General features: G+C 55.4%; 1 protein-coding gene across 1 annotated transcript in view; it reads right to left on the minus strand.

The window, feature by feature from the left end:
* Nucleotides 1-2,353: 2,353 nt before the first annotated feature.
* Nucleotides 2,354-13,227, minus strand: part of FARP1 (FERM, ARH/RhoGEF and pleckstrin domain protein 1) — a 282,324-nt gene continuing 271,450 nt past the window's right edge. The window contains 8 exon segments of the mRNA XM_041731186.1: nt 2,354-2,724; nt 4,467-4,618; nt 4,771-4,878; nt 8,471-8,637; nt 9,835-9,947; nt 10,026-10,108; nt 10,771-10,860; nt 11,076-11,144. Of these exon segments, the coding sequence (XP_041587120.1) occupies nt 2,643-2,724; nt 4,467-4,618; nt 4,771-4,878; nt 8,471-8,637; nt 9,835-9,947; nt 10,026-10,108; nt 10,771-10,860; nt 11,076-11,144 (864 nt within the window). The 3' untranslated portion in view covers nt 2,354-2,642.

Below are 13,227 nucleotides of genomic sequence, written 5' to 3' on the forward strand. Positions count from 1 at the left end.
ATGTTTCCTGTGTCCCAGCTGGGTGCGCTAAGTGAGGAGGCCACCAGTGTGCTTTGGATGCCTTGGCCCATGAGTTGGCCTCATGACTGTCTTGATGTCACCAAATGCCACACACCTTCTGCATCCCCAGTTTGTGTGTCTAGTTTGGTTCCTCATGTAGCATTTTGTACCTTTCTTTTGGCAAAATGTGGCTCATTTATAAGTGTCCTTATATTTCCTTAAATATGGCTTTTATAGTTCTGCTGTAAAAGATGACAGTAAATGGGGAGAATAGTGCAAGGCGTGTTCATTAGTATAGGATCTGTGTCGTGCAGGGGTCGGTAGAGTTCACAGAAAACTATTTTTGTAATTCTGTCTCTTGTATAGAGGGAAGAGGCTGGAACCCCTCACCCCCCCTGTTAAAATCCTAATCCTCCAGTGTGATGGTATTTGGAGGTGGGACCTTTGGGAGGTGATTAGGTCAGGAGAGTGGAGTGCCCGTGACAGAGTTAGTGGCTAAGAGAGGCCCCCGAGACCCTCCTCCCTCCCCCCTCCCACCTGTGAGGATACAGTGTGAAGACTGCTGGTGGGGAACCAGGAGGACTCTCGCCAGATCCCACAGCTGCCGGCATCCTGGATCTTGCACTTGCCCACCTTGATACATTTGGTATAGTGGCCCAAATGGACTAAGAACCAGGGTGTCTCTGAAACTCCCCATGTGCCCTTGGCAGTGGTCCATGTTGCCTGTGTGATTGGCACTTTGGAGTCACCAGGGATCCCAGAGAGCTAATAGAGCAGCACTCACAGGATCATGGAAACGGTCTGGAATTGCTCAGAGACACGGGGTGCAAGCACCTCATCCCCCAGCCTTGTAGAATCCAGTGACCGGTGATTTGTAGGGGGAGAGTTTTTCTCATCCTACCTCTGGGACAGAACCGCTAGTCTCCAGGGGTCCTGTTTCACCAAAGAAGCCGAAGGGAGCCCCCCTGCCCTCTTTTATCACTTAGGTTCTCGTCCTTCTATAGCCACTGACATGTTCCCAGCAGGGTTCTGCTCCCCCACAAGCACCAACTGCTTGTTCATTGAGGAGTGAGTCACCTGCTCTCACACCTGCCCCGTGTGACGGGTGACCCGCCACATCCTCCCCAGGGCAGCTCTGGTCCTGCCACCCACCCACCTTGGACGAAAATAAGGACCAGACAAGGTTGGTGATGTTTTGCCTTAAGACTTCAATATGCTGGATTGTGGCGTGAGGTATTTTTATTCCCTTTTGTTAGTACTTCCACCCACCTGGTACACAGCGTAAGGCAAACGACGCACACATCTCGAGTCCCTCGCCCCTGCTGCGTTGACATTTCCATGTACACCAGTCCCAGCTCCGCAGCGTCGGGCCGGCCAGCGGTGCTTGCGGTACAGGCACTGGGAGGGCCGGGCCCCCTCTGGACCGTGGTAGAAAGGGGTGAAGAATACCAGGGAATAGCAGCCCCCCCCCCCCCATCTCCACAGAGAATAGGCAGGCGGATTTTGACTAGTGGGCCCCAGCAGGTGCTGGAGCCCTGTTCCCTGTGTAGTCCAACTGTGGACGATGCACAAGGTCATCCTGTTGCTACCCCATGCCTGGGGGGGCCGGAGGGAAGGATGAGTATAAAAAGGAGAAAAGAATGTTCTTGAAGACAGGCACAATATATACTACTACTGAATGTGCAACTCCAAACCACAGTTGCAGGATATAGGTATGATCATGGGGACCAGGGGACCGCGCACCTTACATCACAGTGCCTCCCACAGCCACTGGAAGCTCCCAAAACACCCTCCGTCATGTAACATATCACAAATGGCCCTGTTCACGGACATACAGGTTCTCATGCTTGTGAAACAGACAGCAAACACCACAGCTGAGCATCTTCCCATCGTACACACCACTCCTAGGACAGCGAGAGCACAGACACCGTGCTGGATTTCTGCTGCTCGGAACAGAACACCACCCGCTACGAGTAATCACTGGAACAATTTGGTCAACTTGTGCCAAGAACAGCGTTTCACTGGAGCGTAAAACCCCAGAGGGGAATGTACGTCGTGTGCTGCAAATTGCTTATTAATCAAAGAAGTAAATCCTACTAACTTGCTATTATTATAAAAGTAGAAAGATTGAAAAAACGAAATCTGAAAATGATCTCATTTAAGACTGTGCCATGTGTATCACAAACATTGGAAAATCCTTTTTTTGTTGTTTTAAAATGCACCAGCCTATAAATCAAAATAAGTTTCTTTAAGAAAAAGAAGAGCACTTGCCCTGTCTTTTGGTTGAACGGATGTGGTTGTACTGCTTTTAAGGTGCAGTTGTAGAAGAGAAAAACGGTCATTTGGCACTATATTAATGACAACGTTTTAATACTGGCACAAGCTAGAAACAGCCCACCGGGAGAATGACAGACGAGCCACCAGCATCAGAGGTGGGAGCGCTGTTCCGTTCAGATGACACATTAACAGCTCGAAAAGACAAGGTTAAAAACGGTTTTGTGGAGACAGGAGAGTGGCTGTAAAACCATGTTTCTGTTTTCCAGACAGGTGTTAATTTTACTAGGCTTCATTAATACACAGGAGAGGAAGCATCTCCCAGGAAAGCAGCCACCGCTGAGCCAATCAACAAACGTGTCCCGCCGTCAATATACATGAGACTCTTTGTGACTCAGAATGTGGGTGCGGGAGGCCGAGCTGGTCGCGCTGCGGATCACCTCCATCCACCTAAGACCAGAGAATGAGAGGAGAGTCAAGGGCCACTTCCTACAAACCTACACAGGTTTTTTTCTTGTAACAGCTCCATGATACTCGACAGTACCTCATCACTTACAAAAACAGCGTGATGCACTAGTGGCTGCTTTTGTAATGTGCCCTATTTTAGCAGGAGAGTTCTCGAATGAACTCTTCATACCCCAGTAAACAAAAACAAGGCTAAGCATTCCTCTCAGTGTTCCTGAGGAAGAGTTTGAGAACCACTGGCCTGGGTGCTCCTTTGGTAGAGCAGGGGAAGCGTCCCGGATGGAGGTGTCTTGCCTGGGTGATGCCGCAGCATGCTCCGTGTAAAGCAGGGGCGGGGGGTGGTTTCTTGCTCCCCTGCTCTCCCTCCTAATCTCTGTGGGGCGGCGACGTGCAGCTCATTTTATACATGTGAGTATTTGCAGTATATCGGTGGTTCTCAGAAGCCCCAGTGGACGATGTCTGCAGATGTTTTTGGTCGTCACAACGGAGGGGGTCGGGGTGCTGCTGCACATCCACTAATGCACAGGACGGGGCTCCCCCCTCCCCCCCATGGAATCACGTGGTCTCACAGGTCGCAGTGCCGAGGGTGAGAAAGCCAAGCTTCCTGCCTCCAAGGAACTAGCAGGGCTTTTTAAAAGAAATTCTCTAATCACGGGTATTTTAGGATCTTGCCATCATAAGGCTCAAGGGTCCTTGCTAGAACAGCAGGAGCCTAGCTCTCGGAATCGGCCCCGGCTCAAATTTGAGAAGTTATCCCCTGGGCTCACTTTCCAAGCAGTGTATCTTAGGAAGTGCTGCTTGGGGGAGGCTTTGACCTGGGCTTTCCACCACTGTGCCGTTGCCACTCAACCACCATTCATGATAGGGGTGCAGGCCTGACCCTGCGGGCCTCACGGCATTCGGCATTCGTGGGTAGCGAGGGAACACACTCCCATCCTACGGACAGCAGGCCCGGAGAGCCAATCCTCCCTAGTGGGCTGGTGACCACTGCTCTGGGCTGGTCTGTGGCCTGAGACCCCCTGCCTGCCCCCAAAGACGGTGGTTTAACAGTGATGCCAGCTACAGGCTCCCAGTTCCTGGGGGCCGCATTTCTACTGTAAATTGCAAGAACACGGGTCAGATTTTACTTTGAAGATCACAGCTCACGGGCCTCATTCTAGCACACAGGAAATCTTAAAAGGTAATCCTGAGAAGCACTAGGATCTGTTCCCTTCCTCAGGTGGTCTTCTGGCCCTCGCACAGCTGGGCATATTCCAGCTAAATCATCCAGAGACGGGGGCACCTGGGGGGACTCAGTGGGTTGAGTGTCTGCCTTCGGCTCAGGTCATGATCCCAGGGTCCTAGGATCGAGCCCTGCGTGGGGCTCCCTGCTTCTCCCCCTAGCCCTCCCCTGCTTGTGACCTCTCTCCTGTTCTAATAAAAGCACACTTGTCAGAGATTTAAAAGCACATCGTGTGTGTACATTGACTCGGCACTACAGATTAACGACTGATGTCATTCAACTGGTGACAGGTTAGCTGCTTTTGCTTTTCTGAGAACACAGGTGGATACAGGTGTCAGGCCGAGAGGACAGCCTCCCCCATGTAAAGGTCAAGGCCACTTTGGAAGTGAGTGCCCAGGCCTATGGATGGCAGTGAGTGGCCACCCCCAGAAGAGCCTGGTCCTCCAGGCTCACTTGGGAGGAAGGAGTGGCCATCTCCCGCCAGGTCCTGGGCGGACGTCATTACCTTTCAAACGTGTATTCGCTTTCAGCCCTGAAGTAGTACACGTGGGACTTGAAATGCAGCTTGAACACGTAGTCTTTGTGGATGTCCTCGGACTCCGAGGGGATGGTGAGCGAGTAGCCGAGCAGAGGCAGGCTGGCCAGGGGGTGATTGTCCTGGGCGGAGCGACAGACAGCGGCTTGGCGGAGGTGGCCACGGGCGGCGGGGCTGGCCCTGAGCCTCCGGCGAAGTCCCCGAGCCGGGTCCAGTCCGCGCACAGGCGGCCACCCCACCCCACCCCACCCGACCCCGGCCGCGCAGTACTGACCTGGTGAGACTTGTAGAAGAAGAGACAGAAGTTCGTGAACACCACCCACAGCTTCTGCCACCCGTTGCTGTTCTTGAATTTCCTCAGCAGATTCCCAGACAGCTGATTCTGCAAGACAGGTCTGCCCGTGAGGGGCACGGGCGGGGGCCACGGCCCGAGGGAGAGGGCCCGGCTCCTGGGGGTGCACCCTCCGGGCCGAGGGGTCCTCGTCTCCCCGAGGCGGCAACTCCCTCCCCGCCCCGGCCCCGTCACCGCCACAGCGGGTCGTCCCGGTGGGAGTGCGGAGCACATCCTGCCTCACCCACCGTACCTGCACCTGCGGTGCTGCCTCTCCTGTCCCGGGCGGTGACCGGGGAGAGGCTCCCTGCCCCTGGACGACACGCGGTTGGGCCCCGAGCGCCACCTAGTGGCCAGAACGCTGCCCTGCCGCGGGATGCTCCGGCCTGGCCCCGGCGGCTCCTGAGACTCCCCGCAGAGGAACAGGCACCCCCCCACCCCCGGACACACGGGCGTCCTGCTTGAACCCCTAGCTCCGGGGAGCACCCAGGCCGCACGTCCTGAGCGCTAGGGTGGGACCCCGAGAAGGCCCGTCCGCATCGCTGACCAACCTCATTACCAGGGAGACCGGAAGAAGCAGGAAACAATGATGGTGACAGTCCCACAACTTGGTGGTCAAATGGGCGAATTACTATAGTATATAATTAAAACTCTGCCTGAGTCTGCTTTATCCTATCCCTTTGGTCTGCTTCCAGGAAGCATTACGTTCCCTACACAAGTGAGGTCCCGGTGGCAGGAGAGCAAGTCTAAAGGTCCCTGCCCTGGAGACGCTCACAGGCTGATGGGCGGACAGAGGCCACCTGTGGGTGGCCGCGAACAGGCGGGCCAGGCACAGCGTCCCCTCCCCCCGAGGCGACCCCCTGTATCAGGCGACCCCCGTGTGCCACCCACCCTCGGGCAGAAAGGGACAGGACGACGGGTGCTCTGAGTGCCAGGCAGGCGAGGGCAGTGTCCAGGTCCGGGAGCCTCCCACACGGTTCACGGAGTCTGTGAAGGCGCAGAGGGGAACGCTCCCCATCCCAGGATCCCAGGTCCCCGGGTCCCCGAGAGCCACCCGACGGCTCCACACTGTGCTGGGCACACCGACCCAGGTCCAGGCGGCCTCACAGGAAGGCTCGTGCTCTCGCCCCACCGCCCGTCCTACCTGGAACACGCCACGTCCACACTCGGAATGGACTGCTCTTTGCTTGCCTCCCCCGTCCCAGCAGGCGCCGGGGTCCCCCCTGCGCTCCAACACCCACTCCCGTTGGCTTCACTCGGGGACAGCTCCATCCCCTTCCCAGGTCTCAGGGCCCGGAAGCCCTGCCGCCTCTCTTTGGGCACGTTCTCAAGAGGCCAAACCCACTGGGCAAAGGCTTAGGTCTGTCTCCAGCACGGGCCAGTCCTGCTGCCCTGACGGGCCACCACCGGGCTCGCTCCCTTGCACGGCGGCCTCCTCTCCTGGGCTCCCCAACGGACAGCAGACCTCTGTGCTCTGCCCTCTTCCTGGCTCCCATCGCTGCTCAGTCTTTATTCTGGATCAGACTATGTCCCCCCCACCCCTGCCTGCCCCAAGATATGTTCAGATCCAAAGCCCAGGTACCTGGGATTAGCAGAAGCCAAAGATGAGATCCTGTTGGAGTAGGGTGGCCCTAAGGCATAACCAGTGTCCTGTTAAGAGGACACTTGAACACAGACACACAGGGATCCCTCCAAGGGGTGGACGCAGAGATTGGGGCAATATGTCTCTGAGGCAAGAAACACCAAAGAGCGGCGGCAAACATGGGAAGTGAGGGGTGGGGGGTCGGGGTGGAAGGGGTGGGACGGTGTCATGGCAGCCCAGGAAAGGCACAGACACCCCACTGCTGTGCCTTCCCCTGGTCCTCACCTGGATCCAGACTACCCGCCTCTCCCCAGGCTTCTGGCACCAGCCCCTCTGGTGTAAAACACAGGGAGGCTCCACAGGCCCTCCCAGCACTGGACTCCTGCTCCCCACATCTAATGTGGGCGTCCCCCAACCTCATGCTCTCAGCTGGCCCACAACCTTTGGGTCGCACCCAGCTCATCCTCACGCCTTCCCCTAACATCCCCAATCCTCCTCTCCACCCGCAGGAGATAACCAGGGGAAGAGGGTCTATGTGGGGGGCTCAGGGGCAGCGGGGTCGGTGGGGAGGGGCTGCCTCCCTCTCTCCCTCGCCCAGTGGGACCAGAGGGCCTGGGAGAAGGGGGATGGCTAATGCCTGGCACCCAAAGGCAGCCCACCACAGACACCAGACCAACACCATGTGCCCAAGGAAGGGGACCTGGCAAGGGCGGGGTGATGGACACCCCGGCTGGGGGATGGACAGCCAATTCCTTGGGTATTTGACCTGCATTATTGCTTCCTTACACCCGCGGGCCGGGCACTCGCTGCCCTGCTCCAAGGGGCTGGAGCCTTCCGGGATGGGCTCCGCACGCCAAGCATGCAAGCGGCAGAGTTGGGCTCTGAACAACCAGGGCTGGGCTGGCTTGTGGCCGGGGCCCTGCACACTCACCTGACGCTGTAGACAAAGGACTGCTGCTGGGAGTCCTTTGCCGCAGCCCCCCCCCCCCCCCGCCCCCCGCAGGAGCTTGTCTTGCAGTGTCAGGGCCCCTAGGGCCTACCTGACTTAGGGCTTTGCTGTATTCTCGAATGGCCTAAGTGCTTCCAGGGCTAGCTTACCGACCTCCCATGCTTTGGCGGCCCTAACCACGTGCCGCAACAGTCAGTACAGAGTGAAGCAAAGAGCACTTCTCCCTCAGTGACGCCCTTCCTCAGGCTTCATCAGACCAGCTGGACAGGCCAGACCTGATTGGGGGGTCCCTGCCAACAAGACGGCCACTGGTCCTTTCCTGCTTCCTCCATCTGGAAAGATTTGCCCCCGTGCCTCGGAGAAATCTCTAGTTCTAAAGTGTGAAAGGAGGGAGGATGCTGAGTACAGAGGGCTGGGCAGAAGGACAAAGCCTGTCCCTGTGGGGTAGGAGGGAGGGGACAGTCATTGCTGGCTGACAGGGAGGCCTGGTGCAGCCGGGGGAGCCCTAGGCAGCGCGCCTGCACCTCTCATATGTGCTCGTGAGATGTTTTCAGAAACAGGCACGGGCTTTAGGTCACTGTGTCCCAGGCAAGCAGTAAAAGCCACGCTGTGGAACCCCAAAGGTCACTTCCAGAGACCAATCTCAGGCAACTCCCATGGACTGGCCATTGACAGACGCTTGGCACGTTCCCAACACCACTGTTTCAAAAAGCAAACCAGCCGCCATCCCTGGCTCAGTCTCCAGTGACATGTTCTGGGCCCATGTAGGAATTCAGAAGTTTTCAGAGTTTAAGATAACCCAGCACCTCTGCTGGATGTCATCCAGGAGGTGGGGTCGGGGCAGCAGAGTCCAGCATGATCGTGTGGCCGAGACCCAGGAGTTCCTCTGTGAACCACAGGCGACACGACCCCAGCCAGGCCCAGCTTCCCCACACCCCTGCCCTGCCACCTGCCCCGGCACCTGGGTCCTGCTCGAGGTCACAGCTACCTGCCACCTGCAGCTCTCGCCCACCCGCACAGTGGCCCGTGTCCACACGCCTGTACGCACGGGACACCCTCTGCCCCACGGCCAACTCCCGGGCAGGAGAGATCATGGTCCCGGTGGCCCGTACCTCCACGGCGACGCTGAAGTCCACCATGGAGACGCTGGTGTTGCGGTGCCAGCACACGTGCACCATGGTGTTGCCACGGTGCGGGGCTTGGCGCTCCAGCGAGGTGCGTGAGGCGCTCAGGTCGTCCTCTGACTCCTGGTCCGCTACCGTGGCCTCATCTGGGGATTCTGCATGATGTGGCAAAAGGTGGTACTTTGAGTCTTTGCCTGCCGGGAAAAGGACCCCTTCCCAGACCCTCCCACGTGCCAAATGGGCCAGGATGGCTGGGGGCACCCACTTGGGCAGCCCCGTGCACCCCCCAAGTGGGAAGTCACACTAGCAGCCATCTCCTTGTCAGGGTCTGACCCCGGGTGGGGGGCATGTCCCGCCAGCCCCTCTGCAAGGGAGCCCCAAACACACCTGGGCACCGGGACCTGCGGTGCTCTCCCAGCACGGATGGCCTTCGTTCCTCTCCCTACTGCTGGCACACTACGTGACAAGTGGCGACGCTGGTCCCTGCTCCCTCACACTCTTCTAAGGGGTGTTTTACTTTTATGGAGTGCAAGTTCCTTGATTTTTAGTTTTATTAACACAAATGTCTATCCACAATGGCCAAACTCTGAAAGAGCCCAGATGTCTACTGATTGATGAATAAAGAAGATGTGGGGTGTGTGTGTGTATAGATATATGATGGACTGTTACTCAGCCATCAAAAAGAATGGAATCTTTCCATGTGCAATGACGTGGATGAACCCAGGGGGTATTATGCTAAAGTGAAAGAAGTCAGACAGAGAAAAAGACAAATACCATTATGACCTCACTCATATGTGGAATTCAAGAAACAAGAGATGAACATAGGGGAAGGGAGAAAAAAGAGGGAGACAAAACATATGAGAACTGGGATGGGGGGAGGTGGCAAGCATGGGATCGATAAGGGATGGGCACTCAGGAGGGTGCTGGAGATTAGCACTGGGTGTCATATCTAAGTGATGGAACACTGAATTCTACTCCTGAAACCAATATTGCACTGTATGTTAACTAGAAATAAAAATTTGCAAGAAAAAAACACATATGAGGAAAAATAAAAGGACACATCAAATTGATAACAGCATCTACATTAAAGTACTTGAATTATAGTGACTTCTTTTTTCTATTTTGTAAACTTCCACGGACATGATTTTGTATATATGTAATAAAGATTCAGAAATAAAAAAATAAACACAAATGTCAACCACAGATGTGGGGTGTCCCCGGTAGGGTGATTTTTACATGCCACGGGCTGTCTTCCCTCTGTAAGCCAGAGCTGTCCCGCCCCGCCACGGCTGACTCCTGGAGGTGACGCGCCTGTGCTGCACCAGCAAGGATCCTTCCCACCCAACACTTACTGTTGTCAGGGGGGCTGCTGGCAAGGAACTCGGGAGTGGGGCCGCTACTTTTCTCTGCCAAATCAATGGCCATTTGTATATCCTCAACCCACTTTTCCATCTCGGACCTAGAGCTGAAGACACGGACGGCAGGTTTTCAGATCACAGCAGGGAAAAGGGTGGACAGGTGAGAGGTCGGGCGTCCGCGTTACCTGGCCGCCACGATGATGGACTGCCGCTGGCCCCGGAGGGTCAGGCAGTGGGGCACGCCCCACTCATCCTCGCTTTCCTCGATCTGTGGGACAAGTGTGCATAACGTTACTGCCAAGGAGCAAGTGAGACACAACAGTGCATTTTCAAACATTCACTACACTGGCCACGGCTCAGAAGAGCCACGTAGAAAAATCACAATCAGAAAGCTGAAAGAAGGTCAAAATGCACTGAATTTTTTTTTTCTTTTTGGCAGAGCCTGTAAACTTTCCTCTATCCAGTGACTGAGGAGACAGTGAGTCTAAGCCAGGGAAAAAGACCCCATGCAGACTGGCATCCTGCCTGCAGTCATGGAGACCTGCCCACTGGGGAGGCATGTCTTGGGGGCCGACAGGTGGCTCCTCGCTCTGGGGATGGGTCCTACCTCTCCATGTGGAAGGTGACAACTGTCTTTCAGGGGTCCTGGGGGCCAGGCATGGAGCAGTGAGAGGCAAACTCCTACCTCATGCCACATCAGCTTGCTTCCTCACTTGATTTTAGAAGGAAGTTACCCGTACATCTCCTGCACGGGAAGAACAGTGTCCCGAGCCCCTCTCGGGGTGCCCGAGCAGGGTTGAAGGTGCCTGGTTACGACCTTTCTTCTCCTTCCTCAATGTCACAGACTCCTGCTCCCTTTAGCCTGGTGTGCCAACTGCTGGCTGCCCACAGGGAGGGCCCCCCGACCTGGTGCCCACGGCGCGTACTCACGGTCATGCCGTAGAGCGGGAGCTGCCCATGGACTTTAAACTGATTCGAGGCCGTCAGCCCCCTGCTCGTGTACAGCAAGACGTCGTTGAACTAGAGGAGCAAGGACAAGCGTGGGTGAGATGGACAGGCGCCAGGAACACGACAGGTGCAGAAAGTGTGTATTTAGAATCCCACACGGCTGCTCATCCATCCATCGCAGCATCTCCAGGCTGAGCCACTCTGGCCGCTCCTCCTGCCCTCCGGGTGCCCTGTGTGACCCCACCGGTCACACCTCACGGGAGAGACCAACAGCTCCCGGCACTCACCAGGAAAAACATGCGCTGCTGGAGCCCCTTGCCGGAGAGCTTGCTGAGGCTGCCCAGGCGGATGAACTCCTGCGGAGGAAGGATACCAGAGGTTGGTGGGGGGTGCAGGCCTGGGGCACCCTGGAGATGCCGGCGGCCTTGTGCCGGGCTCCCTCTCGGGGTGAGAACCACAGCCTTCCTGGTTAGTGTCCCCTGAACACTGTGCTCAGCTGCCTCTCAGATCCTGTCCCTCCCAGGAAGCCGGCGGGGACTCTGAGGACTCTGGTCACCTGTGCTCAGGCCTGGACAGCGTGCCTGGGGCTCCAAGGCCCTGCCAGTTTCCGCTGCCAGAGAGTGGCAGGACCAGGGCCACAGACAGGGTGGCTGCAGGGCCCTGGGATGGGACAAGCCTGTAGTGGGGTACTGGGGATCCAGGGACGCTCCCTGATGCACAGCTCCAGTTCTAGAAACAAGTAACTGCTCTAGGACAAAGCAAGAAGCCAACATGTCTAATTCCTCCTCCCAGATTAGCAAACTACTGAGGGCACGGGGCATTCAGGGAATTAACAAAAAAACAAAACAAAAACAACTGGGATGCCTGGGTGGCTCAGTGTTGAGCATCTGCCTTAAGCTCAGGGCGTGATCCCGGGGTCCTGGGATAGACGGGCTCCCTATAGGGAGCCTGCTTCTCCCTCTGCCCACGCCTCTGCCGCTCTGTGTCTCTCATGAATAAATACAATCTTTAAAATAAATAAAATTTAAAAAACCCCACAAAACTATCATTTTTAAAAATCATGGTAAAAATGACCATTTGTGGGGATCCCTGGGTGGCTCAGCGGTTTACCACCGCCTTTGGCCCAGGGCGTGATCCTGGAGACCCAGGACCAAGTCCGTGTCAGGCTCCCTGCATGGAGCCTGCTTCTCCCTCTGCCTGTGTCTCTGCCTCTCTCTTTGTGTCTCTCATAAATAAATAAAATATTTTTCTTAAAAAAAAAAAAAAAAAAGACCATTTGTGACCTTTAGTGTATTCAGAGAGTGTATGCATTGTGAACTAGCTAGGTCTGGAGATTTTCATCACCGGAAAGGAAACCCCGTGCCCATTCAATGGTCACTCCCCACACTCCCCTTTCCCTAAGCACCTGGCCCCCACCAATCTGTTTTCTCTATGGATTCGCCCATTCCGGATATTTCCAATAAATCGAATCTTGTCGAATGTGACCTTTTGTGTCTGGCTTCAGGTTTCATCCACAGCGTGGTATGTACTGGAACTCCCTTCCTTCCCGGGGCTGTTTCACTGTATGGATACAGCACAGTGTGAAAACCCACTCATCTGAGGGTGGACACTTGGGCTTTTCCCCTACTGGCTACTGTGGACAGTGTTGCTATGGACATTCACATTCAAGTTTCTGTTTGAACACTTGTTTTCTGTTCTTCTGGGTATATATACAGAGGAGTGCAATTGCTGGGTCCTATGGAAGTTCTATGGTTGACTTATTAAGGAACCACCAAACTTCTCCATCATGCTGCTTCTAAAACAAGGCTGCAAGTTCATTAACATTTTTCACATTCCTCCCGTAGAGGTAGGATTTCTCTCTCTCTCTGCTTCCTGTGGATGGGGGTGCACAGTGACTGATTTGACCAGTGGAGTGTGGAACTGACACTACAGGACTTCCAAGACTAGGTCACAAAACCACATGTAGCCTCCACTTTGTCCCTGGGAACATGTGCTCTTGGAACCCTGAGTGGCACACAGCAGCAAGACCACTCCGGACCCAGGGCCAGCCTCCAGATGTCCCTGCCAGATATCAGTCTTGGACCCTCCAGGCCACCCATCTGGGACTCCTCTCAATGCCACAGGGAGCAGAAGAATCACCCAGCTGAACCCTGCCCCATTCCTGAATTGCACAACATGACCTATACTGACAAGCTGTTGTCAGTTACCAAGTGTCGTAGTTTGCTATGTTATCAACAGACTTCAAGAAGAGCCACCACAAGGTTTTTCTGTGCTTGTGGCAGCTACTGAGCCAAGGACTCAGCAATTCACTTGATTTTATAGACTTTTGCACAGCCTGACTCAGCTCTTTGTCTTCTTATGATATGTGGAGCAAAGACTGTTGTCTGCTGGCAATCTCACGGACATGTTTTGGGAACCAACAAAGGAACATACAGTGAA

Source organism: Vulpes lagopus, chromosome 16, assembly GCF_018345385.1.
Source record: "Vulpes lagopus strain Blue_001 chromosome 16, ASM1834538v1, whole genome shotgun sequence".
NCBI lineage: Eukaryota > Metazoa > Chordata > Mammalia > Carnivora > Canidae > Vulpes > Vulpes lagopus.